Source organism: Pan paniscus, chromosome 13 (genome assembly GCF_029289425.2).
Source record: "Pan paniscus chromosome 13, NHGRI_mPanPan1-v2.0_pri, whole genome shotgun sequence".
NCBI classification, from domain to species: Eukaryota; Metazoa; Chordata; class Mammalia; order Primates; family Hominidae; genus Pan; species Pan paniscus.
This window is the reverse complement of record NC_073262.2, coordinates 104,351,449-104,378,772: the sequence shown is the minus strand read 5'-3', so window position 1 is coordinate 104,378,772 and position 27,324 is coordinate 104,351,449. Positions and strand designations below refer to the sequence as shown.

The 27,324-nt window shown below is 37.9% G+C and overlaps 1 protein-coding gene across 3 annotated transcripts in view; it reads left to right on the top strand.

Moving 5' to 3' along the window:
• ALS2 (alsin Rho guanine nucleotide exchange factor ALS2) overlaps nt 1-27,324 on the top strand; it is an 81,723-nt gene that overhangs the window by 26,527 nt on the left and 27,872 nt on the right. For all 3 annotated transcript variants that reach the window (XM_008974197.4, XM_034954807.2, XM_008974196.5), the window contains 10 exons: nt 1,011-1,179; nt 2,445-2,541; nt 5,893-5,970; nt 8,985-9,167; nt 11,322-11,493; nt 13,891-14,071; nt 17,009-17,074; nt 22,320-22,482; nt 26,562-26,693; nt 27,105-27,233. In XM_008974197.4, the coding sequence (XP_008972445.2) occupies nt 1,011-1,179; nt 2,445-2,541; nt 5,893-5,970; nt 8,985-9,167; nt 11,322-11,493; nt 13,891-14,071; nt 17,009-17,074; nt 22,320-22,482; nt 26,562-26,693; nt 27,105-27,233 (1,370 nt within the window). The remainder of the gene's footprint in view (nt 1-1,010; nt 1,180-2,444; nt 2,542-5,892; nt 5,971-8,984; nt 9,168-11,321; nt 11,494-13,890; nt 14,072-17,008; nt 17,075-22,319; nt 22,483-26,561; nt 26,694-27,104; nt 27,234-27,324) is intronic.

Sequence of the window (27,324 nt, the reverse complement as noted above, 5' to 3'; positions counted from 1 at the left end):
TTCCCGTCTCAGAAATGTTTACATTTTATAGCTAAAATGAATTCTTTATTACAATTATTCATAATATATTTCAACTTAGACCTTGACTTAGAAAGGCTTTTTGTGTTTTAAGAGATGGGAGCCAGGCACAGTGGCTCACACCTGTAATCCCAGCACTTTGGGAGGCCAAGGCAGGAGGATTACTTGAGATCAGGAGTTTGAGAACAGCCTGGCCAGTATGGCAAAACCCTGTTTCTACTAAGAATACAAAAATTAGCTGGGTATGGTGGTGCATGCCTGTAATCCCAGCTACTCAGGAGGCTGAGGCAGGAGAATCGCTTGAACCCAGGAAGCAGAGGTTCCTGCGAGCCGAGATCATGCCATTACACTCCAGCCTGGATGACAAGAGCGAAACTCTGTCTCAAGAAAAAAAAAAGAGACAGTGTCTTGCTATGTTGCCCAGGCTGGAGTGCGGTGGGTATTCACAGATGTAGTCATAACACACTATAACCTCAAACTCCTGTGCTCAAGGAATCCTTCCATCTCAGCCTCCTGAGTAGCTAGGACTACAGCCACTTTGCCTGGCTCGTTAATTTTTGTTTTCAAATGAGAAAAGTATTTGTCAGCCTTAGTATAGTATTTTGTTCAGCATATTCTTTAGAATACAAGTTCTATAGGATGTCACTAGATGTTGTACAGAAAAGGTTTCTGTGGCTAAATGTTTGGAATTCCAGCTGGGTTAAACATATTTAAACAGGGCTTTTATTTACAGGATTTGTCACCACCTTCAGTGTGTGCTAATGTGTGTGTGAATCTCTGCAGAGGAGGTAGTGGGAGGATAGATTGTAGCAGTGAGTATTTACCAATTTCATTTGACTAACAGGTCCCCTTTTCTACAGAGAGCCTCTAGAATATCCTTCAAAAATACCATTGGTGGCGTATGTTTTTGAAAATCTTAAGTTTGTCCAAATGATATGTTTTCTTACCCTCTGGACTCCCACTCCTTCACCCCACGTCTGGTTGGTTTTCAGTTTCCCCCAGGCTCTTAAGAAAGGCTGCACGGGTGAAAACGAGGACAGTGGTTCTGACCCCCACATACAGTGGAGAAGCAGATGCGCTCCTGCCTTCTCTGAGAACAGAAGTGTGGACCTGGGGGAAAGGGAAGGAAGGGCAGCTGGGGCACGGCGATGTTCTGCCTAGGTAAGCGCTACCAACATTTACTGATACAAGTTGGCTTAAACCAATAATCTCTCTCCTGGGAAGGTCTCTAAATCTCACTTTCCTCATAGAGGAAATCTGGGCTCTTCTAGCTTCAGATTATTACACACCATTAACTCTGATAAAAAGCTGTCACTTTACTCTTGAATTTGTTCTTAACAGTAAAGGACTTGGCCGGGCGTGGTGGCTCACACCTTTAATCCTAGTGCTTTGGAAGACTGAGACAGGTGGATCACCTGAGGTCAGGAGTTTGAGACCAGGCTGGCCAACATGGCGAAACCCAGTCTCTACTAAAAATACAAAAATTAGCTGGGCATGGTGGTGGGCTCCTATAATTCCAGCTACTCAGGAGGCTGAGGCAGGAGAATCGCTTGAATCTGGGAAGGGCAGAGGTTGCAGTAAGCTGAGATTGTGCCACTTCACTTCAGCCTGGGCAAAAGAATGAAACTCTTATCTCAAAAAAAAAAAAGGAGAAGAAAAAAAAAGCAGTAAAAGACTTAAGTATCCATGGTGCACTTTTCCATATCTTCTTAAATGTGTGTTCATCTTGGAGTACAGAAAGGGGTGTTGGGATAAGATTATATTTCACTGGAAGACAGGAATGGCTCAGATTTTTAATTGATGAAAAAGAGGCCCCCACCTGTCACATAGGAAAAGATAAGAGCCAACAGTTTTGTTTTGTTTTGTTTTGTTTTTTAACCTGAAAGATGTCTCTGCCACTGCCAAAATAACTATAATTCAAACATCAGACTATGTCTATTCACATATATTAGGGTAAAACTGGCATTTTGTTTATTAGAAACTGTTACGATATTAACAAATTAGATATTGGGAAGTTTTTAAGTGAGTAATTGGAATGATCATCTAAAGTAATGAGTTAATATAAATGTCTCTATTCATAGTAGAGTGAAGGCAACTGGAATTAATTTAAAAATTACCTTCCTTCTGTGGTTATTTTTTATTGTATCCTAAGTATACTTTTTGCTATAAAGAATCATTTGTAGTTTTATGATTCTTAACAGATTCTAAATTATGGGGATTAATTAGTGATTGATAGACAAAGGTTAAAACCTTCCAAAAATTATTTATGATATTTAGGAGCAGATTGACCATATATCCATTATGTTTATTTTAATGTTTTCTTTAGAAATGTTTATTTTTACACGACAGCACTTTATAATTTGAGAAAGGCTATGATTCTTGCTGAGAATACTTTGACTTTGTGTGCCTGTGTGTTTCTTTTTAAGGCTTCAACCGTTGTGTGTAAAATGTCTGGATGGCAAAGAAGTAATCCATCTGGAGGCAGGTGGTTACCATTCTCTTGCACTTACTGCGAAATCCCAGGTAGGAGGCAAACTATTAAATGCTTACCTTATTTTCATGGAAGGCCAACATGACATTGTTGGACCCTCATTTGTTGATTATCTGCTATATGTCAGGCAATGATAACCGTATCTCATTTTAGCTTTCCAATATTTTGTATGGTATTATTTCCACTTTACAGACGAGGGAAGTGGAGTAAGAGAAATTATGTAACTTGTCTAAAGTCACACATACGTAACAGTAGAGCTTGGATTTAAACACTTTTCTCCCTGATTTAGGAGCTTTCTATAATGTGTTCTCACCTAAAAAGAGAACCCCAGATTTTCCAGGGTATTGGTGAATTTTTATTTGTTACAAAGAAGATACATAGTAAAACACTAAGAAAATAAAGTCATTTTTCTTTAAAACTGTGGGACCTGAAAGTGACCTCTAGCATTACTAAAAACCATACCCATGTACATAAACATAAAGAAGTTGTTTTAAGTTTTTTTTTAAAACCCAGACTGCTCATCTGCAATAAGTTAATATTAAATATATTCATATTTCGATAATGGTGCTTCACCAATTCCTTTATCTTTTTAAGAAGCCAATAAAGGATTCGAAGCCCTTTTAATATTTGATTTGATTGCACATTTCACATACTAGGCTAGCCAAAAAACTAACATAACTTGTATAAATATTAATATTAGGAAAGAAAAAGGGGAATTTACTGTTTTTAACATGATTCATTCAAAAGACTTAAAAATGAGAGATTCGGAAGGAGGTCAGTTACAAAATAAAAATTACTGGCTTTATTGTATACATACAATAAAACAAAACATACTCGAGGAAATTCTGCTCAGAACTACACCAAAAGTGTTAAGGAAGTAGGAATAAGTATAAAATGCATATAACCCATATGATGCAAACTTTAGAACTCTTTTGAAGGGTCATGAAAGCAGTAGTAAAGGGAGAGGTTTTATTTTTGGATGAGATGCGTCAGTTGTAAAAATGTCATTTCTCTCTTAAATCATTAATCAGCACAGTGAAAATTCAGTACAGTCCCCAAAATATTCCAGTGTAATATTTACAATTTGATAAAATAATCCCAAAATTACTTTAGAAGAATAAACATAGGTGAGCCAGGTAAAAAGAGAGATTTATCCTTATATATTATAAAATTAAACAGATCAATGCAACAGAAATATGCCTGTCAGCTAGAAATAATCTCAAGTATATATGAGAATTTAAGATATAAAAGTGGGTGTTTCCATTCAGTTGGGAAAACAAGACTTGAGTATCCGGTAAATGTAGTAAATGTATGGCTTCGTATTTGTAGGAGAAAACTAAGATGGCTATACATATTCTAATTCTGGGTGTATTAATGATGTCATTAAAAACTAGAACTGTGTGTATGTGTGCGTGTGTGTGTATGAACAAATTAAGATGAGTCTTTTAGGCATAGAAAAAGACATAACATCAAAACTGGAAATTAGAAAGTAAGATATGTTTGTCAATATGATAATTCAACAGTCCCGAACAGCAAATAAAACACTGTAAACAAAATGAAAATACGTAACAAACTGGGTAAAAATATCTGCAACATATGTGATAAAGTGTTGCTGCACTTATATATAAAGGAACAATTGTCAAAGGATAAAAATTGTCAAAAGGATATTTATATTTTCATCATAAAAGAAGTAGAAATGGCCAGCAATAAATGAAAAGATGATCATTTAGCAAATACATTTAAATTAAAAAACAACAGTACAGTGTTTTTCTCACCTATGAGATTAACCTATGCAAACCTAAGGATTACATTCAATGCTGAGCATTGATTAGGATGTGGGAGAAAATGTGCGTGCAGTGCAGGCAGGAATGTAAACTGGACCTTGCTGGAAGAGAGTTTGTCAGTATGTATCAAAAATCAGAATGGCATAGTCTTTGCCTAGGAAGTTATCCTAAGCAAATAGATACATGAATATATGTATTCAAGGATTTTTCCTATCCTTTTTAATATTAAATAATTGGAGGCTGAGTGTGGTGGCTCATGCCTGTAATCCCAGCACTTTGGGAGGTTGAGGTGGGCGGATCACCTGAGGTCAGGAGTTCAAGACCAGCCTGGCCAACATGGTGAAACCCCATCTCTACTAAAAACACAGAAGTTAGCCGGGCGTGATGACAGACGCCTGTGATCCTAGCTACTTGGAAGGCTGAGCAGGAGAATTGCTCGAATCTGGGAGGCGGAGGTTGCAGTGAGCCAAGATCGCGCCATTGTGCTCCAGCCTGGGTGACAAGATTGAGACTCTGCTTCCAAAAAAAAAAAGGAATTGGAAAGAACTTAATTCAGTAGGTAATTTGTTAAAGTATATGCACAGTAGAGTTCTAGATAGTTATTAACAATGATGTTACAGATCTATACTTACTGATGTGCAAAAGAGTAGGTGCCACCAAGTGGTTGATCAGTGATTTCACTTTATTTCTATTTTTATTTTTGTACTGTCACAGTCTTGTACAATGACCGTGAATTACTTTCATAATCAGAATAAACAAACATTTTAAACCTAGTCATTGCAATCTAGTTTCTTTTTCTGTAGTGGCGTGTAGGTACTTGTGTTTCTCTTACAGTAACTCTTCATGTATGAAAGGTTTTCTGTTCATTCCATAGTACTTTTATCTACAGAGTAGGAAATCATGATTACTCTTCCTCTATATCACTTAATGTTTTTATTGCTTTCTCTAAAAGAGGCAGTATACGATAATTCCTGGGATTAAATCCTGCCTCTTACATATGAATTTGTGACCATGGGTAAATTAACCTCTCTGGGTTTCCTTATTTATTTATTTTTGTTAGGATTGTTGTGAGAATGAATCATCAATTAATATACAGAAAGTGTTAAGAACAATGTCTGGCAGTTAGTAAGCACCTGAAAAGTGTTAGTTATTGTTATTGTTGACTCCTCAATTCTGCCTTCTTCTTCTTTTCTTTTTTCTTTTTTTTTTTTTTTTTTTTTGGATACCGAGTTTTGCTCATATTGCCTAGGCTGGAATGCAGTGGCACGATCTTGGCTCACTGCAACTTCTGCCTGCCGGGTTCAAGCGATTCTCCTGCGTCAGCCTACCAAGTAGCTGGGATTACAGGCATGCACCACCATGCCCAGCTAATTTTTGGACTCTGTCTTCTTATGTACCAAGACTCTATTTGCGCATTATCTCTGGTCTTGTTTAAAAATGAATTTCCTTAATATCTGTTAAAGAGTGAAAGACTAATATAAGTACTTAATGTATAATTGTTGGTATTCGTGTATATATGTTAATTATTATAAAGGTTCAGAGTTGATGTGCAAAATCAGATTCACAACGCTTAGCTACTTTTCTGTGTTTTTTTGATAGGTTTACTCATGGGGTAGCAATACCTTTGGTCAACTTGGGCATTCCGATTTTCCAACAACAGTTCCTCGTCTTGCAAAGGTACTTTTGTGAACTTGCTAGCAACTTATTCCACAATTCTTAGCTGTAACACCTTATACTTCTCCATTTCTTATTTTAAAATATCAGGGGAATTTCATACATACAACCTGAATTTGTTTTGGTTTTCATAAGAAAATTTTTAAAAACAGGAAGCCACGTGTTTTCAAGCTAAATATCCGTTTTTTATGTGTTTATATTTCTTAGCTTCAACTGTTCATTAAATATTCATAGTTTCTTTGTTTTTTAAGTAAAAAAATGAAAAAGTGCTTTCTTTTAAAACATGTTTCTAGGACTCTGCTGTTTTCTCAGCGTTACCAGATAATGTCTACTCTTTGAATTCTCCATTGTTTGACTTTTACATAACATTATTTGGTGGTGTAATTTTGTGTGTGCATTTAAAAATAACATGCAGAGTAGTAAAACATTTTTTTTGTAAGCCTTTTCACTTTCTGTAGTAAAGCTAAAAGTAGAGGTGAATTTTATTTCATTTTATTTTATTTTTTACTGTTGGATGGATTGGTTTTAGTTTATGTAGTGCTATTGAGAGATTGGTAGCTTCTAGTCTCTTTGACGAAGTTCCGTAGCAGTGTTTCTCCACTTTGTGTTCCGCCTCATCACCCTGAGGAAATACCAAATTCTCATCAATTGTACTGGTTCCTTGAACAAGAGTTTTAGGGTTTTTGGTAGAGATGCCCTCCATGTGACAGAATGGAATATGGAGGTCATAGATATGTAGTTGGATTCTGATATCTCCCCTATCCCAAGACATGCTCCCTCTGGAGTAATGGAGATTAAAGAAGGGCAATTACGTCAATTTTAGGAATATGATTTGAATGTGACAGTTAATAAATATGCCAATAATTCATATATGCAATGTGCACTGTGCATCTGTCACTATTTAAGATTTGTACATGCTGCCTTTCCTTTTGGTGAACTTAATTTTACTGGGAAGAAAAGGCTTAATAAAACATTAGGGAACAATTATTACTTCTAGCTCCAATCTGAAATGTTTTCAGTATAAAACATCGTAGTAGTAAGCTATTCAGTTTCTGATACATTATCACAAACAAAGATATTGCAAATCATTGTTCCTTGTTTTTTGTTTATTTGAAGTGTGTGCTTATTCATACTAAGGAAACCTTTGTAATGTAGCATGGAGACCTGAAAATCAAACTCCTTTTTAACATTTTAGAGTCAAACAAGAGAATAGTTTGTTACAAGATTTTAGTTTCATAACTCTTCGACATCATTGGGAGCTTGGTTTTTTTATTTGAGGAAGGCTGAGAAAAACATTTTTGAAGTCATCCTGATTAATCTGTGAGAATTAAAAGTGAAGGCAGAGTGAGATTTGAATTAGTTTTGAGACTAGGAAGAAGACTCCTTTTGCAAAAATTGTAATGCGTCCTTTCCAAAATGAATGGGAAGTCCGTTATTTGGATAGCCTGAATTTGAGAACATAATGTCATGCCAGAAGAAGACTGCTATAAAATTAGTAGTAGACACACACACACACACAACACACACACAAAATCACCTATGATTTGGAGCCTAGCTAGATACTAAGGATCTAATAGATTAGGGGTTGTTCGTCAGTCCAGGAGTCAGTGCTGAAACTATCTAAACACAAAGCATCTAACAGATTAGAGAGTGTATTTGTGTGTGTGTGTGTGTGTGTGTGTGTGTGTGTGTGTGTGTGTGTGTGTGTGTGTTGCCTATCAGTCTAGGAGCTGAAGCTGGGTCTAGAGGTTAGAGGTAGTAGTTTTTGCAGTAACACACTTTCTCCAAATGAAATCTTATGAGGAATCCCATACATAAAACCCACAAATGAGGAACTACTTTGGTTAAGGATGGAGTGGGGGCCTAGAGCCCTGGGACCTGCCTTGGCATGGTGGCTACTGAATCACTGTGTGGAATCCCGAGGTTTGAAAATTATTGATTTAAAGGCAGTGGTTCTCAAACTTTTGCATACATCAGAATCACCTGTGGAGCGCTTGTTAAAACAGAGTGCTGGGCTGGGCGCGGTAGCTCACGCCTGTAATCCAGCACTTTGGGAGGCTGAGGTGGGCGAATCATGAGGTCAGGAGACCGAGACCATCCTGGCTAACACGGTGAAACCCCGTCTCTACTAAAAATACAAAAATTAGCCGGGCGTGGTAGCGGGCACCTGTAGTCCCAGCTACTCGGGAGGCTGAGGCAGGAGAATGGCATGAACCCGGGAGGTGGAGTTTGCAGTGAGCCGAGATTGCGCCACTGCACACCAGCCTGGGCGAAAGAGTCTCAAAAAAAAAAAAAAAAAAAGCGACCGAGTGCTGGACTCTATTCCCCATTCCCCTTCCCCCAGTAGCTCTGGGGCCTGGGAATTTGTGTTTCTAACATGTTCCCAGGTGATGGCTGCTGCTGCTGCTGCAAAGACCACTGAGAACCACTGGTCTAAGGGATCCCTGTAGATGGGCTTCTCAGGGGCTCTGCCTGTTTTAACATCCTGGGAGTAGGCACAGTAAAGTCACGTAGGACTGGTAGAGTTCCAAGTGGGAAAACTGAATTTTAGCACCCAATAGTTTAGTTGGCCAGAATAGAATTTAGCCTTATTAGTTTGTTTTCTTTTACCTCGATTTTTGTGCACACAGCCAAATGTGGAAGGACAGAGGTATGTCCTAATTGTCACTTCTAGAGTAGGGTTCTGGAAGTTTCTGGGTCTCTTCATTATAATACAGTCTGTGCAGACTTCCAAAAGTAACAATAAAGAATTAGATGTGTGGTTTTTCCTTTTTAAATTCCAATTTTTCAGATTTTTATAAAAACAGTTCTAAATTTAAAAGCTGAACAAGGGATTCCGTCTTACTCCTGCACCTGCTCTGCATTTGATTGGGCAAATTGCTGGGTAAGTTTGCTCTCAGATATGACTCACTTTGCACCACGCTTATTTAAGCAACCTAACGTTTCAGTTCCTGTGAATCCGAAGTTCTCTCTGATTGCCTTTATCTTGGACAGACACTATCTTTCTGTTGTTGCAGATAAGCAGTGAAAATGGAGTCTGGAGCGTAGCTGCAGGCAGGGATTATTCCCTGTTTTTAGTGGATACAGAAGACTTCCAGCCTGGGTTATATTACAGTGGCCGACAGGACCCTACAGAAGGTGACAACCTTCCAGAGAATCACAGTGGTTCTAAGACTCCAGTACTTCTCTCCTGTAGTAAGGTGAACAGGAATTGGATCCTAAGGCCCACATTCAGTAACACATGAGAAGTCTTTTGTTTTTGTTTTTATTTGTATGTATGGCTAATTATTAGTAAGCATCTCTAACTACCTTATTTAAAATTGCAAACTCCTTTCAAGCCCCCTTCACTCCTTATCTTTTCTCTCCAAAGGGCCTATCACCATCGAATACATTATATAATTTACTCACTTTGTCTATTGTCTGTCCTCCTTACTATAATGTAAGATTCAGAAGGGTAGGTATTTTAGGCTATCTCATTCACTGCTGTAGCATAGTACATACTTTATAAATATTTTGATGATATTTGATGAGCATAGTACATACTTTATAAATGTTTGTTGAATTAACACCCTCATGTAGGAATATTGAAAAGTACATTTTACTATGAAGTTTCCTGACTGCAGCCGTAGAGCCCTCGAGGTGAATTAGAAATAGAGTAGATGAATTTCTAACTATTAAGTGGGAAGTAACAATGCAAGAGCCTGAGATAGGCTCATGGCAGACCATGAGAGACCCAACAGACAACCAACAGTGTTCTGTTTTTCCCTGCTTCACTTCTCCACTTTTAATTTAATTAAATTAATTAATTTATTTTTTGAGACTGAGTCTTGCTCTGTTGCCCAGGCTGGAGTGCAGTGACACAGTCTTGGCCCATTGCAACCTCCGCCTCCTGGGTTCAAGCAATTCTCCTGCCTCAGTCTCCCAGGTAGCTGAGATTACAGGTGCCCACGACCACGCCCAGCTAATTTTTGTATTTTTAGTAGAGACGGAGTTTCACCACGTTGGTCAGGCTGGTCTTGAACTCCTGACCTCAAGTGATCTGCCCGCCTCAGCCTCCTGAAATGCTAGGATTACAGGCCTCAGCCACCTTGCTTGGCCTTAATTTTACTTCCTACTGTTTACCTACTGTTTATCCCCTTTTTATTTGATCTGCTTTCCCACTCTGTTTTCCCTTCTTTTTTGTAAACTGAAACCATTGGCTTATTTCTAGCTTTCTTTTCCCCATAAAGTAACTCACATTCTCAAAGTGACATGCTGCAGGGAAATTAACCCCCAAAACTAGTATATTCTAGGATTTCTTATTTTTATTAAGTAGAATAGCATATGGGTTTTTTTGTTTTGTTTTGTTTTGTTTTTTAGTCTTTGTGTTTGTTTTTCTGGCTAGTAAGTTATGAATGTGTGGGGACAAGATCTTTCTTGCTAAAGGTAACATTGGGACCAAGTACAATGGTTCATCCCTATAATCCCAGAACTTTGGGAGGCCAAGACTGGAGGATCACTTGAGGCCAGTTCAAGACCAGCCTGGGCAACATAGCAAGACCCTGTCTCTACCAAAACAAAACAAATTTAAAGATTAAAGGCAACATTGGCCAAGATGTGTCTGTAGTTGCCAGTCCTGGCTTTACATTCCCCATGAATGATTTCACAGTCTAGATAGACGATCAAATAGGCTGATGAAAGGAATGAAGCTCTCGTGTGTGTCTTTGGTTACCATGGGATGTTAATAGTGCATTGGGTCTGTAGCTTGCCTGCCTGATGTAATGGGATATGTGAATAAAGACATGGAATGTTTTTTATACAGTGGTATCTTGGGTAAATGACAAAAAGTCCCTTTTTAAGAAAATCTCTTTTCATTGTACAAAAGGCAGGTTAATTCTTAGATCCTAGATATTTTAATATATAGCATAGAGATCCTCCCTGGTCTCATTAATCTTATTTTACTCAGAAAGGGGTCCTGAGACATGTATCCCTATCATTTGGATCTTTATATATCCAGGGGGTCTGTTTCCAAACACTTGTAATGTGAAATGAAAGGTATCTTGGAGATAATTGAAAGTAGGTGTGTATAGTTATGTATAGATCTGGATATGCATATATAACAATGATGTACTGATGAACCAGCTCTAAAAAAAAGCGACCCCCGACAACCCCCCAAAAAAAAACCCTAGTCTGTGGTGCTTGCAGATTTTCACTATGGCCAATTTTCAAGCTGCCAATGGTTTAATTACTTGCTTGCAAATTTTCTGAATATTTAACAGTTAGCTCTTGTCAGCTGATATAAGCCAGCTTCAGTATACCAAATTACTAACATAATTATATGTTATATTTAATCCTTTTGTTTTCTTCTGTTTCAGCTTGGATATATAAGCAGAGTGACAGCAGGAAAAGATAGCTATCTAGCCTTGGTGGATAAAAACATTATGGGGTATATTGCCAGTCTCCACGAGTTAGCTACTACAGAAAGACGATTCTATTCAAAACTAAGTGATATCAAATCTCAGATTCTCAGGCCTCTTCTCAGTTTAGGTAAGTTGCAACCCCCTCTCTCCCACCATTAAACCATCAGGTCTTTATCTCTTCTTCCTATGTCACAAATAATGAAAACCTGTTAGTTTATGGTTTACTTCTTTCTATGCACTGTCTTTGTGTGTGTGTACACAGGTAGTCAACAATTTACAAACTGTTTCCAATTTGTCAATAGCCTCACTGCCCCTGCCCTGTCCTACCACTCCCAGAGCTCCTGCGGCTTCCAGTAGAAAATGGAACTTTTAGGATATTCATGGCAGAGGAACAAAAACAACTTTGGGAAAGTTGACCCTACATAAAGTTAGACTTCCAAACAACACTTCTCCCCCTGCTGGTCCTAAGAGATCTTCCAGTATACTATCTGAATTTTTTATTTTCCTCATTATAGTTCTTAGAATTATATCAAGTAGAGATTTATTTGGATTTACAAGTAGTCTCTTAAAGTTGTGGATAACTATAAGAGTGTTAAAGCTCTTATCCGGCTGGGCTTGGTGGCTCACTCCTGTAATCCTAGCACTCTGGGAGGCCGAGGAGGGCAGATCATGAGGTCAGGAGTTCGAGACCAGCCTGGCCAACATGGTGAAACCCCATCTCTACTAAAAATACAAAAATTAGCCAGGTGGGTGCCTGTAATTCCAGCTACTCGGGAGGCTGAGGCAGGAGAATTGCTTGAACCTGGGAGGTGGAGGTTGCAGTGAGCTGAGATTGTACCACTGCAGTCCAGCCTGGGTGACAGAGCAAGACTCCATCTCGGGGACAAAAAAAGATCTTATCCCTCAGCATGAGTTGATTAAATCTGATTCTTTTTCTTAGCTATGCCCAGCTACAAAGAGGTTGGAAGTGAGGGGGTAACACAGAGGGAATGGGTTACAGTAGTACTAGATGGGATGCCACTGTCCAGATATACTGGGTACCTGGGGGTCTCTGGGAGAATAGAAAGGAATGCAGAATGGAAGTTGAGGGAACTGTTGCAGATAAACTTTTCCTATTTCAAATTTTTTTTCTGGGTTTGGCCCTACAGTCAGAAAACAGGAAGTTTTCTTTCTCTTTCTCTCTCCTGCACTCCTTGCCCCACTGTGTTGACCCAGAATTCAGGTTAATTCTCTAGTACATCACTTTTGCCATGTTGAGGACATTGTCTTCTGCAGGTCAGCCCATTGTTTCTTTTTTTTTTTTTTTTTTTTGAGACAGAGTCTTGCTCTGTCACCCAGGCTGGAGTGTAGTGGCACAATCTCGGCTCACTGCAACCTTCACCTCCTGGGTTCAAGCAATTCTCATGCCTCAGCCACCTGAGTAGCTGGGACTACAGGTGTGCACTACCACTCCTGCTAATTTTTGTATTTTTAATAGAGACGGGGTTTTGCCGTGTTTCCCAGGCTGGTCTTGTACTCCTGGCCTTAAGTGATCTGCCTGCCTCGGCCTCCCAAAGTGGTGGGATTACAGGCATGAGCCACCGTGCCCGGCCTGCCCATTGTTTCTAGTGGAAAAACATATTTTCAAACAACTAATTTACAGTCTTTGTGAATATAATCCCTTTGTAAGCTGAGGACTGTCTGCATTTGTGTTTTTGTTTTTATTACCTTCTGCCTTTTAAGTGTTGTGGAGTCTCTGTTCTATAAATTCCCCTCCTCTAGGTAGGCTGAACACTCCAGGACTTTGCCAAGAGAAAGGAAGCAATCTAAGCTGGAAGCTTCCTGGATTGCTCTGAAAGAAAGGTTAAATCTGCCTCTTTCCTGTCCTGGTTGCTGATTTCTTTGTTGGTCTTCCCAGTCTACTTTCCTAATTGCTTGGAAAGAAGTCCTAGAAATGAGGAACTTTAGACAGGCAAAAAGCAAATAATATCCTGGTGCCCTCTCTGAAATTCAGAGCATCCTCAGTGGTCCAATGTTTGGATTGCCTTCTCTGCACTGAAGGGTTGGGCTTTTCAAAGAGGCAAGTAGAGCAGAAGTCAGAACAAAAAAGCTGAAAATGTTTACAAAGATATAACTCCCCAAGTGAGTTTAATTCCTGACTGTCACTAATCAGTGGCTTAAGTTAGATAATTGACTTCCCTTCTCTTGGCTTCAGATTACTTATCTTCAAAATGACCAGAGAGTTGCATTAGCTCAGTGGTTCTCAAATTTGGCTCATCTTTAAAATCACCTGGAGAGTCTTTTTTAACAGAAAAAGCCATCCTGGAATCTATAAGGTTCCTGTGAATGTGTTTTTAACAAGTTCCTCAAAGGACTGGATACTGTGATCTTTGAGGTTGCTTTAATACTGTAATCATTTGGGTTCCTTAGTTGAGAGCACATGGCAACAGGTTAAGTAGTCTTAGAGGAATTCATAATCATAATCATATCATAATAAAGTGACCGGTTTTCAGTTTGTGTTGTCATCATTATTATTTTGTTATAGAAAATTTGGGCACTATAACTACAGTCCAGCTGTTGCAGGAGGTGGCTAGCCGATTCAGCAAGCTGTGTTACCTCATTGGTCAGCATGGAGCCTCATTGAGCAGCTTCCTTCATGGGGTAAAGGAAGCCAGGAGTTTGGTCATCCTGAAGCATTCAAGTCTCTTCTTGGATAGTTATACAGAGCAAGTATCCAGTCCCGTGTCATGTTCAATCTCTGCAGGGTTATTCTGCCAAGGAGAACAGCTCCTTAATCAGAAGAGACTAGATTAGGGAGAGTGATATAAGGTAATAGAAATTGCAAAGCAGTATTTTAATCTTAAGCCAACTATAGTTCTGGATTGCTAAAATTTAGTCTTCTCTAAGTGAAAAAAAATTTAAAAATAATGAATTATCATGTTTTCTTCTATATTCTAGCAGAGTGATAGCATAATTTACATTAAATGTACTACAATAAGTCTGGTTCTTTAGAAAACAATTTTGTTTACTTAACTAAATTGTACTAAAACTTGGAAGAAATTAGTAACTAAACAAATTATTTTAAGACCAACTGCTGATTGTAAATATGGAGCTGTTCTGATGTCTGCTTTTGACTTTTATATAAATGGAAGTTTTAAAAGACCCAACTATTTTTAACATGAAGATGTTTTTCCTTAATAAAACCTGGAATAGTTATTCAAGGTTCTTTGCATATTTTTCAAGCAAAATATCCCAAGTGTACTTGAAAATGTAACTTAAAATGTTTCTCACGTTTTCTTAACTTGTATTTTGATATGATGATGTGAGGCATAATTTAAGTGTTATTTTAATGTATGTTAGGTTATGCTTTGATCTGAAGTATGTATAGGTTTTGTTCTCTATTCATTCACACCTCAACCATCCAGCAAACACTGAGTGCCCACTCAGTGCCAGGCATTTGCGGGGAGCTCCAAGCCCACAGCAGCACAGCATGGGGCCTGCAAAAAGCACCAGCCCTCAGGGAGTTCGTGTTTTGTTGGTGTTTTGTTTTGATTATTTATAACATAATAACATGTGTTTATTACTGAAAACTGCACAAATAAAGATAATCAAAAATCACCCATAATCCTACCACCAGAACTAACCACTGTTTATCATCTTAGTGTATTTCCTTTCCAACCTATATAATATGTACAGATAGTTGGATGCTATTTTAATTCTAAGCAAAACTGAAAATAGTTGAAGCTGTTGTCAAAGAGGAAGTACCCTGGTTTGAGTATTTTAACTCATCATCTTTCAATAATGAAAAATAAAAATAATAGAACTTGATACTAGTTTCTTTTTTAAAACTAGATTTTGTTGTTTCTGTGATTCCAGCTTTTACTGGTATAATTTTCCTTTTTTGACTTGAATTCATCTCATAATACCTCTATTTCACTTCTTTTTCTTCTCTGGTACTTTAGGCCTTATGCTTAAAAATGCTTTTGATACTTTGGGCTTTTTTTAATGTAACAGTTTATTCCTATAGATGGGGCAAGTAAAATATTTGGGTTTATGTATGAATCTTTAAAATTATTTTTATAATTATAAAGTTATTAAAGCCTGGAGTGCAGTGGCACCATTACAGCTCACTGCAGCCTTGACCTGCCAGGCTCAAGTGATCCTCCCACCTCAGCCTCCCAAGAAGCTAGGACTACAGGTGCATGCCAGCACATCCAGCTAATTTTTTTAAATTTTTTGTAGAGATGGGGGTCTCACTATGTTGCCCAGGCTGGTCTCAAACTCCTGGGCATAAGTTATCCTCCTGCCTCAGCCTCCCAAAGTGCTAGGATTGCAAGTGTGAGCCACTGTGCCTGGCCAACATTATTTTTAATTGTAATAAAATACACATCACATAAAATTAACCATTATAACCATATTTAATTGTATAGTACTGTGGGCTAATTTTAGTAGGAGTTTCCCTTCTTCCTCAAAGTCAGTTGATTCCATTTGCCAGCCCAAGTGTGTACAAGAAATGTACAGGGCTCAAAGCAGTATAACTAGACTTGTTCTTTAGCAGCATATCAATATTTAATCAACATTTTCTAACACTGACTCAAGCACTTTTAACATATTTTCTTACCTTCACTGTCATTTCTTTTTTCTTTTTTTTTTTTTTTGAGCTGGAGTTTCGCTCTTGTTGCCCAGGCTGGAGTGCAATGGCACAGTCTTGGCTCGCCGCAACCTCTGCCTCCCAGGTTCGAGCGATTCTTCTGCCTCAGCCTCCCAAGTAGCTGGGATTACAGGCATCCGCCACCGCACCCAGCTAATTTTTGTAGTTTTAGTAGAGACGGGGTTTCACCGTGTTGGCCAGGCTGGTCTCGAACTCCTGACCTCAGGTGATTCACTTGCCTCGGCCTCCCAAAATGCTGAGATTACAGGAGTGAGCCACCGCCCCCAGCCTTCACTGTCATTTCTTAATTGGGAAACCTGAAGTGAAGATTACAGAAAATTTTCATCAAAAATTCAACTATTTTAATTATGTTTTCTCAAGTATGTTAATTAAGTTACCACGTAATAGATATTGCTTGGTAGATACCAAGTAAATTACTGCATTTTCTGCTTAGCTTTAGGTGTTTTTAAAATTTCCTTTTATATTACCATCTTTTTTTTTTTTTTTTTTTTGGGAGACAGTCGTATCCTGTCACTCAGGCTGTGCAATGTTGGAATCACAGCTCACTGCAGCCTCAACCTCCCAGGCTCAAGGGATCCTCCCACCTCAGCCTCCCAAGTAGTTGAGACTACAAGCATGTGCCACCATGCCTGACTAATTTTTCTATTTTTTTGTAGAGTCGGGTTTCCCCATGCTGCCCAGGCTGATCTCAAACTCCTAGGCTCAAGCGATCCTCCCGCCTTAGTCTCCCAAAGTGCTGGGATTACAGGTGTGAGCCAATGTGACCAGCCTTATATTACCATCTTTACTAAGCTGGAATTCCCCTACCACTCCCTTTACCTCCATTATTGTAATTATTACACAACCTGCCCTTCACAAATGTTGACATCACAAAACTTCTGAAATTCATTGGTGAAATAATCAAGAATTATCTATTCCAGGTATGTGTTTGGAAACTGAAGAACTAATTTACATTTCAACTAATGTACATGTGTTTTCTTTTCTGCTCAAGGTATTGCACATCTATTACAAATTTCCTGGTTATGGGAGGATTCCAGCTTCTTGCTAAGCCTGCCATGTAAGCAAACCCACACCTTCCAGTTATCATTCTCTCCGCCAAAGATGACATTTTATAGTACTCTGTTTTCGAGTGCTCAGGGAAAGCTTTGACTTCATCATTTTACCAAACAAGTCAAAATATAAACTTTCAGTAAGTCTTATAAAGGACAGGTACTATTAGCCACTGGTTATCATTATAAGTAGTATGCTATTGAAAAAGTACTGAATGACTAGGCTCAGGTTCGGGGTCCTTCTGTGCTATCCCTGAGACTTTGGACAACTCTCTTTACCTCAGTAGGCCTAGTGTTCTTCATCTGAAAAATGGGAATGTTCTCTCCCATTGGAGAGGAACAAATGTATGTGATGATGCACAGAAAAAAGTGTTTGCGCAGATACAACCTATTTGCATTTAGCTTCTGGGTAAATAATTTAAAGGCTCCTTACACAAGGCAATAATCCTGAACAGATAGTTTCTCAACAAGTGTTGACCCAGCAACAAAGCCAAGGTTTTAGAAATTCTGTATTTAAGTTTTTTTTATTTTTAAAATAGAAGAGATAGGGTCTCACTGTGTTACCCAGGCTGGTTAGGAACTCCTGGGCTCAAGGGTTCTCCTGTCTCGGCCTCCCAAAGTGCTGGAATTATAGGCATGCACCACTGTGCCAGGCCAAAAATTCTGTATTTTAATAGAAAATACTTTAAATATGTACTTACCACCCAGATTTAGCAGATGTTAATGTTTTGCCATGTTTGCTTTTTTTTTTTGAGACAGGGTCTCGCTCTGTCGTCCAGGCTGGAATGCAGTGGCACAATCTTGGCTCACTGCAACATCTGCCTCCTGGGTTCAAGCAATTCTCCTGCCTCAGCCTCCCAAGTAGCTGGGGCTACAGGTGTGCACCACCACCCCGAACTAATTTTTGTACTTTTAGTAGAGACGGGGTTTCACCATGTTGACCAAGCTGGTCTCAAACCCCTGACCTCAAGTGATTCACCCACCTCGGCCTCCAAAAGTGCCGGGATTACAGGCGTGAGCCACCATGCCCAGCCCCATGTTTGCTTTTGATCTTTTATCCTAATAGAAGGAACGCTAACATTCTCATCTCATTTCTAGTTTTAATGAGAATACTTTTAATATTTCACCATTAAAAATGATTACTTTAGGTTTTTGGTAGATATAATTTATAGGGTTAAAAAGGCCCTATTTCTAAAAGTTGTAGAAGAATTGATTTTTATAATGTTAAACATCTGAGTTTCCAAATTCCAAAATTCAGTAATCTTAATGTATTAAGGTTTTAATACATTGCTGAATTAAATTTACTTATACAGTTGTCTCATGGTACCCATGAGGGATTGACTCCAGGACCTCCCAAAGGAAACCAAAATTCAAGGATGTTCAAGTCCCTGATATAAAATGGCTTAGTATTTGCCTATAACCTGTGCACATCCTTTCATATATGTTAAATCATCTCTAGATTACTTATAACATCTAATAAAATATAAATGCTATATAAATAGTTGTTATATGGTATCATTTAGGGATTAATGACAAAAAAGTGGTAGAAACATAATTTTTTTATGAAATATTTTTGGTCTGAGGTTGTTGAATCCGCAGATTTGGAACTCACAGATATGGAGGAGCTTTTTCTCCTTTTCTGTTTCCTGGAAGTTCATAGTTTATATGAAGTAGGAATTATTTGTACTTTGAAGATTTAGTAGAATTCATCTGTAAAAATAATCTAGGTTTCATGGGGGCATTTGCTGTAGGGAGTTTTTACTGATTTAATGAATAGGTATGTTCAGGTCTTTATTTCTTCTTATGGCTTTTGTTATTTATATTTCTCTGGAAAATTGTTCATTGCACCCTTGTTTTAAAGCTTATTGGCATAATATTCCTACCATAGTCTTAAGATGATTACACCAGAATAACTGTAGTTGTACCCCCTGATTCTCATTCTTACGATTATTCATTTGGGCCTTTTATCTTTTTTATCTTGATCAGTCTTGTCAGCAGTTTACCCCTTTTTAAATTAATTTTTTCAAAAATTAGGGAATCCTTTCGCTTTTAAAAAAATTTCATTAATTTCTGCTTTTTATTTCCTTCTACTTTCTTTTTGTTCACCTGTTAACTTCTTAACAACTTCTAGTTTAGCACTTGGTTCATTAATTTTTCAAATTTAAAATTTTTCTAATGTAGCCATTTAAGGCTATAAATTTCCCTCTAATTGTTGCTTTAGCTGAATCTTACAAGTCTTAATACGTTTTGTTTTTATAGTCATTCAGTTCTAAATATTTTCGAAAGTATTTTTCTAATCCATTATGAATTATTGGACTCACATGCTTGTTGATTTCCAAAATATAGGGGTTTGGCCTTTATTTTTTTTAAATGACAGTTTCAAGAATATGTCTTTAACCTTATGTAGTAACTTTAAAATTCTTGATCTTAATACACCACAATTTTCCATTCTTTTACTTTCAGCCTGTCTGCATTGTTTTGATATATTTCTTATAAGCAGCACATGGATGGGCTTATTGTTTGTTGTTGTTGTTGTTTACATTTGAGAACTTCTGGTTTTGACAAGTTTACATTTGTAATTACTGATTTTATATTTATTATTTTAAATATCTTTATTATAATGAATAAAATAGCTTAGTTAACCTATAATGTTGGTGAAATGCTGAATCATAGCCAAAGAAAATAGGAGAAAATGGGGCTGTAGCCAAACCAATAATTAAATGGAGCAGAAAGAAAATTCAATAGTTATTTTTGCAAATAGTAATGCTTGAAGAAAAGCAAGTTTAATTACAGGAAGATGCAAAAAATAGATGGAGACTTGTGACAGTTTAAATGGAAAGCTTCTGGGCTTCCTGAAGGGCTACAGCAGTTACTGACCCTGGTTCCTTATTCTGCTGTTGTTGACCTTCCTCTAGTATTTCCGAGTTAGATTCACAGTACTGAAGAATTGACCTTGTTAGAGCAGGAAAATGAGATGACATAAGTTGAAAGCCTCTTGCCTTTTGCACAGCACCATGCCCAGAGCCTGGGTTTTATATAGTTAAAGGCAGCAATGACATCTTTTTCCAATTTCTGTTTACAAAGTCAATATTTAAAATTACCGTAAAGATTTCATTTTCAGAGGAGAGTTTGAGAATGTCTAAAGCACAGCTAGGCTGCCCACATGGCTGTTAGTGGATCTTGGATGATGATGCACAAGCACTTATCATTCATCTAATTGATCACTCAGCTGCTCACATCAGGCTTGCCTGGTGGTTTGATTATTATGCAAGTTTTTTTCTTAATGTGATAAAATATATGTAATGTCATATTTATCATTTTAATCTTAATTGTACACTAATAAGTGTACAATTTAGGGGGCATCAAATACATTCACAATGTTGTATAACCATCACTATTTTTTCATTATCTCTGAGAAAAACTCAGTGCATGATAAATAATAACTCCCCCCATACTGTCTCCCCCTGCCTGCCTGGCTCTGGTAACCTCTATTCTACTTCCTCTCTGTTTGAGTTTGCCTATTCTAGGTACCTTATATGAGTCGAATCACGTATTTATTTGTCGTTCTGTGTCTGGCTTATTTCTTTAAGTATAGTATTTTCGAGGTTCATTCATGTTGTAGCATACATCAAAATTTCATTCCATTTTATGGCTGAATAATATTCTCTTGTATGTACACATTACCACATTTTATCAATCAGTTCATCTGCTGATGGACACTTAGGTTGTTTCTACCTTTAATATTTTTTTATTTTAAAAATCTGAGTAAAAAGTACAGACCTTGCCATATAAGGAAAGAGTGATATTGCCACTATTAGATTAAAAACTCCCAAGAAAAGATAAGCTGATCAGAGATGGTTTCTGGTTCAGATTTCTTAGGAGTGTAGCTTGGCCTCTTTCGGGGAAGATTATAGGTAAGGACATGAGTGAGTCCTGGAAAGTAATGGAGTTCACAAGAGTTGGAACATTTCTGGTCTACTGTAGACTGGGTACTGGGTATTGAGGAGAAATATGGTCCAAGGGAGTTTGTGTTCACTGTATCTTACCTCCGTCTCTCAGGAGCAGGTCAAAGCAGAACACTTGTGTAAAATTAAATAAGTCCTCAGCTGATCTCTGCAGTAGAACGTGGAGAAAGAAGTAGGAACATTAGCACCAGCCAAATATAAATAAAATCTGGGCACTTTATCTAAGATCTTTTTTTTTCTTTTCTTTTTTTTTTTTTTTGAGAGAGGCTGGTCACCCGGGCTGGTGTGCAGTGGCACAACCACAGCTCACTACAGCCTCAACTTCCTGTGCTCAAATGATTCTCCTGCCTCAGCCACCTGAGCAGCTGGGACTACAGGTGTGCGCTTCCATGCCTGGCTAATTTTTGTATTTTTTGCAGAGGCAGGGTTTCATTATGTTGCTCAGGCTGGTCTCAAACTTCTGGGCTCAAGCTATCCACCCACCTTGGCAGCCCAAAGTGCTGGGATTGCAGGTGTGAACCACTGCACCCAGCTCACCAACTCTTACTGCTTTACCATTAAGTATTTTGGTTTGGTGAGCTAAGCCTGAATGGGTTATTGATCAGCATTAAAATTTGGAATAAAATTTTAACAATGAATTTATTAAAAACTGAATATTAGCTAATTTTTGGCTTCAGTTTGAAATGCTTTTGAAGATCTCAGCATTGAAATCTTCACATATAATCATCTTTATTGTTTCTTGTTAACTGTAATACTAGTTCTTGCAGCTTTTTATTACTTTCCTATAATAAACTCTTATTAGGTGATCAATAATTGAAGGAAAAAAGAAGAAATTAGAAGTGTTTTAATATCCACACTAATTCTGTTGGAGCAAGGAGCTTTGCTTTTTCTTCCAGTGTTTCTATTTAGCACAGCTGCCTAGAACAATTAGTCTTGCCATTTATTGCTGTGACTTTTGGCTTTGAAATTAACAGGTAATGGTGTCAGCTGGTCTCTGATTATTCATCTTAAATTGTTGGATGCATCATTCATTTCCTAGAATATAGGCACAAGTCTGTGATTAACCGTTTGTATTGCTACCATTTGCTACTTTTCATACTAAAAATCCTGTCTTATAGATAGGGAAATTCTTTTAATTATATCTGGCTTATTTCATTGTATTTCTACTTTCACAGCACCTAAAAAATGTGCATTCTGAAAGAGGTACTTTCTAGTGAAATTTTTTATTTAATATACATATTACCAATTCCAAAATGATTAACTAAATTTTTTTTTCCTCTGCCTCTAGTGATTTCCTAAATAAAAACCAAGAGCTGTTGCAAGATTTGTCAGAAGTGAATGACGAAAACACTCAGTTGATGGAAATACTGAATACTTTGTTTTTCTTGCCAATCAGACGACTTCATAATTACGCAAAAGTTTTGCTAAAGCTTGCTACTTGTTTTGAAGTGGTAAGCTTCCATGTATACCTCTTTGGACATTTGGAAAGCCAAGGATCATAGTTGTTTGTATGGATTATGCCACCACAAGATCTGGAACTCCAGTAATTTAATATTTACCTGTGTCTAATTAAATTTAATTTTCTTCAGGGAAATGACAGAGGAAAGTATGACTGTAGATAAATTGAGTTTTCTGTGGATTCAGTTTCCCTTTAGGGCCTTATCAAGATGAATAAACTGTATTCATTTTATGAAACTGTCTAAAGTTGAGACTCTATCAGATGCTACTCATTCAGTAGTTGTCAAAATTTATTGAATGCATGCTGACTATGAGTTAAACAGAGCTCTTTAAAGCCCTGGCTTTCTGTATAATGGCATACACCTGTAAGGCAGGGGTGTTACCCAGCCTGGATTCATGCTAGACTTTATGCCAGGTGTTTAGGTTACCTTAGCAAATGCTGAGAGGAATCAGTTACAGGATTTTCTCAAATGTTAACTAGTCCACCCTTACATAAAACTAGTTAGGTGGAATCCTAGGAAGTTAGCACCACACTAGGATATAGATGTATGTTAAAGCTGGTCCTGAGACATTCACCTTTCAAATCCCATCGAAATATGTGATTTCATTTTGTTTCTACCCTGAAAGGCTCTAGAAAAATTATAATGACTCCAAAGTCCCTTATAGGTTTTTTTTTTTGTTGTTGTTTGTTTGTTTTTGAGACAGAGTCTCGTTCTGTCACTGGGGCTGGAGTGCAGTGGCGCAATCTTGGCTCACTGCAACCTCCACCTCCCAGGTTCAAGTGATTCTCATGCCTCAGCCTCCTGAGTAGCTGAGATTACAGGTGTGTACCACAGCACCGGCTACTTTTTTTTTTTTTTCTTGTATTTTTAGTAGAGATGGGATATCACCATGTTGGCCAGGCTGGCCTCGAACTCCTGACCTCAAGTGATTGGCCTGCCTTGGCCTCTGAAAGTGCTAGGATTACAGGCATGAGCCACCACGCTGGCCCCTTGTAGGTTTAGAATCCTCTTAATCTTTGGGTCTGTCTCTTGATCTAAACAGATTTCACCCCTCAGAGTGACCCAGGAACTGATGTAGGCTTTCTACATTTGAGCCTGCTGTGAAACCAGACTGAAGAAAAGACCTACAAGGTCTTTAAACTGATCTAGCTTTAGCTGTGAAGGTTTGACCTATCAAATATCCCAATGAGATACAGCTTTCACCTCAATATGGCCTCAATTAATAAAAAAATTTTCCACCAGATCAGCTTAGAATTGTTGAGAGTCAGAGTTCAGTTTCCCTGGTTGTAGCTTTCATATGCTTTATAGTTCCTTCCTGAAACACTCCCACTCCCATCCTCATTCTGGGACAAAAGTCATTTTATCATGAAAATAAAGCCCTCTTTGACTATATTGGTTCTCTTTCACCTATCCATCTCTGAAGGATTATTTACTCTGTGTTTTGCTAACACTTTCTTTCTCTGTTATTCACTTCTCATGTTATATCAGTGGCCCTTATCCTTATCACAGGGGTTCAAAATCAACTGTGGAAGCTTTTTCAAAACAAAACCTGCCTGTATTCCATCACTATACGTTATAATTTAGTAAGTCTAAGGCACAGCCTTGACGTCATATATGTGTGTACACATATATGTATTTTTTTAAATGTCTCCATATAAAAATAATGATGATACTTTTATTGAATGAATTCTATATGCCAGGCACTGTTCTAAGCAAGTTATATGTATTCATATATACATATAACTTTAATCCCCACATCAACTCGGTGAAGTAGGTATTATTATTATTACCGATTTCATCATCAGCCTTTTACAGATGAGAGAATTGAGACACAGCTGAGAATTGGCAGAGCTAGAATTAATATCCAGGCTCTGGTTCCAGAATCTGTCCTCTTAACCTACTTTCCTAGATTGTCTTTTATGATATATAACCTATTAACAAAACCACTGCATTATTCTGGTACATTTTTTATCTTGTCTAATTATGGTACAAAGATCATACCTTATTTTTTTTTCCCTAGCACTCTAGCAGAATGTTTTATATGTGGTAGATACTCATTAAATGTTTCTTAAATGAATGGAAAAAATGAAAATGAGTGACTCTCAGAATTGTGGCAAGTAAAGTAATTACTCATAAACATGAGAGATCATCCTTTGATCTTACCTTCTGCTCCCTCGCTACAGCGGTTACACCCATCCCAGTAGTTGTTTCTCAAAACTTGGTTTGCAGACCCCTGGGGCTTCCAAAGACTATTTCAAGGGGTTCACAAGGTCAAAACTATTTTCATGACAATACTAAGATATTTGCCTTTTCCACTGTATTGTCATTTACACTGATGGTGCAAAAGTTAAGGTGGGTAAAACTGCTGGCTCCTTGGTAGGAATCAAGGCAGTGGCACCAGACTATACTAGTAGTCACTGCATTCTTCACTGCCATGCAGTTGCAGTTAAAATATAATTTCGCTTAAGAATGTCCTGTTATGTGTGGTGACATGCAAAGTACATGTAAAGCAGCTCTGCTGCATGCTGAAGTGTGGCGGTTTTTCAAGAAAAAGCACGACTGTGATTGCTGAGTTGAGAGCTCCTCTTGAAATAAATGGGTTGCTTTTTTTTTTTTTAAACTTGAAAGGACAATTGACAGATAAACTGATTTTTCAGATTGGGATATTGGCAGATATTTTCTCAGAAATGAGTAAATGAACCTGTCATTTCAAAGAGAACAACTGATAGTATTTGTTGCCAATAATAAAATCTCAACTTTTAAGCGAAAATTAGAATGTTAGAGATGGATCTGCCACTGTGAGTCTGACAGTTTCCTGATACTTAGGACTTTATCTCATGAGATTGGTAGTTCTATTATCCTGTGATTTTTGATGTTATAGAAAAAAAGGTATCAACATTTGGAAAATCTGCATAATTCAGTCAACCAATATTTTCCATATGTCCAATCCACAATCATAGATGGTACAAAGCCATAGATGGTAAAAGACCCATTCAAAGTGCATGATAGACCCCTAGACTTTAACATCACAGGGTACAAAAAGCTCATTGCTGTGGTTTCAGATTCTACATTGCAGCTCCCTTTAAGAATCTACCACATAGCAAGTTTTAATATAGTATCAAAGGAGAATATCCACATTTATTTGAAATGGCTATTAAAATGCTTCCCTCTATTCCAGATATATACCTTTATAAGGCCACATTTTCTTCATAGGTTTTAACCAAACAACATATAACAGATTAAATGCAAAAGCTGATATAAAAGTCCAGCTGTCATTTTTAAAGCCAGATAATAAAGAGATTTGAAAAAATGTGGACCATTGCCACTTTTCTCACAAAAAAAGTTTTGTTTTTTTTTTTTTGTTTTTTTTTTTTGAGACGGAGTCTCGCTCTGTTGCCCAGACTGGAGTGCAGTGGCGCATCTCGGCTCACTGCAAGCTCCGCCTCCCGGGTTCACGCCATTCTCCTGCCTCATCCTCCCGAGTAGCTGGGTCTACAGGCGCCCGCCACCACACCCAGCTAATTTTTGTATTTTTTTAGTGAATACGGGGTTTTACCGTGTTAGCCAGGATGGTCTTGATCTCCTGACCTCGTGATCCGCCCGCCTCGGCCTCCCAAAGTGCTGGGATTACAGGCGTGAGCCACCGCGCCCTACCATTAAAAAATTTTTGTAAGTGAATTAATAAAAGCTTCTAACATTTCTTAATTTTATGTTCTAATATGGTAAATATCAATAGATACAGTCCACATAAGAAAAATAAAGGGATCACGAGACCAAAACATTTGAGAACTCCTGCCCTATCCTGGGGTCTCTGCTGCTCTCTTCACTAACTGCCAGGTTTTGTCTCTGTCCCCTGAGTTATGCCCCTATTTCATATGTACTTTTATGTAGTAGAATTTTTCTGAAACCAGTCTCCTTTTCCCAGTCTCCTGCAGTGTGCTACTTATGCTCGTGGGCTGAATTTTCTCCTACATTTAATACTATATATCTAAGGCAGACTGAGGCTACAGATTCTGCATAATGGTTTTATGTTCTTTTTTTTTTTTTCCTCTTTAATTTTTGCCCTGTAGGCATCTCCAGAATATCAGAAACTGCAGGATTCCAGTTCTTGTTATGAGTGTCTTGCTCTCCATCTCGGCAGGAAAAGGAAGGAAGCAGAATACACACTGGGCTTCTGGAAGACCTTCCCCGGAAAAATGACGGTGAGCCATGCCAGTTGTCATTTGTTACCCTAGCAAACAGCAACCATTTCGATAACAATTGATACAATTTTCTCTGTTCCTCACTTGTTTGTGGTAATAACCTTTTAATGACCCCTTTCCTAAAATGTCTAAGGACCATACTAATGGGTACTCTAAATACCTTCTCTCATTTCTAGAAATCCTCTCTGAAGACTTACTCACCTTCTTTAGTTTGTTTTTGTCTTCTTTTTAATCTCCTTTGAGCTCTAATTTTGTGAAGTGTTTAGAGCCCATATAAATTTAGATTTTACACCAAGCTAAGCTACGACCAGCAAATTCCCTTAAATGTGATTTGTGTCTGTTTTATTTTCTCTTTACATGTTAAAATAATTTTGATTGTTTGACTTGTATTATATTTGTCTTTAATTCCAGGATTCCTTGAGGAAGCCAGAGCGTCGACTGCTGTGTGAGAGTAGTAACCGAGCCCTGTCTCTGCAGCATGCTGGGAGGTTTTCCGTGAATTGGTTCATTCTCTTTAATGATGCCCTGGTCCATGCCCAGGTAGGCTGGATTCCTAACCTTAAAAGAATTCCTGAAAGGTGGACCCCTATCCTTATTAACTGTACTATCAGTTTATGTTCAAAACTAGTGT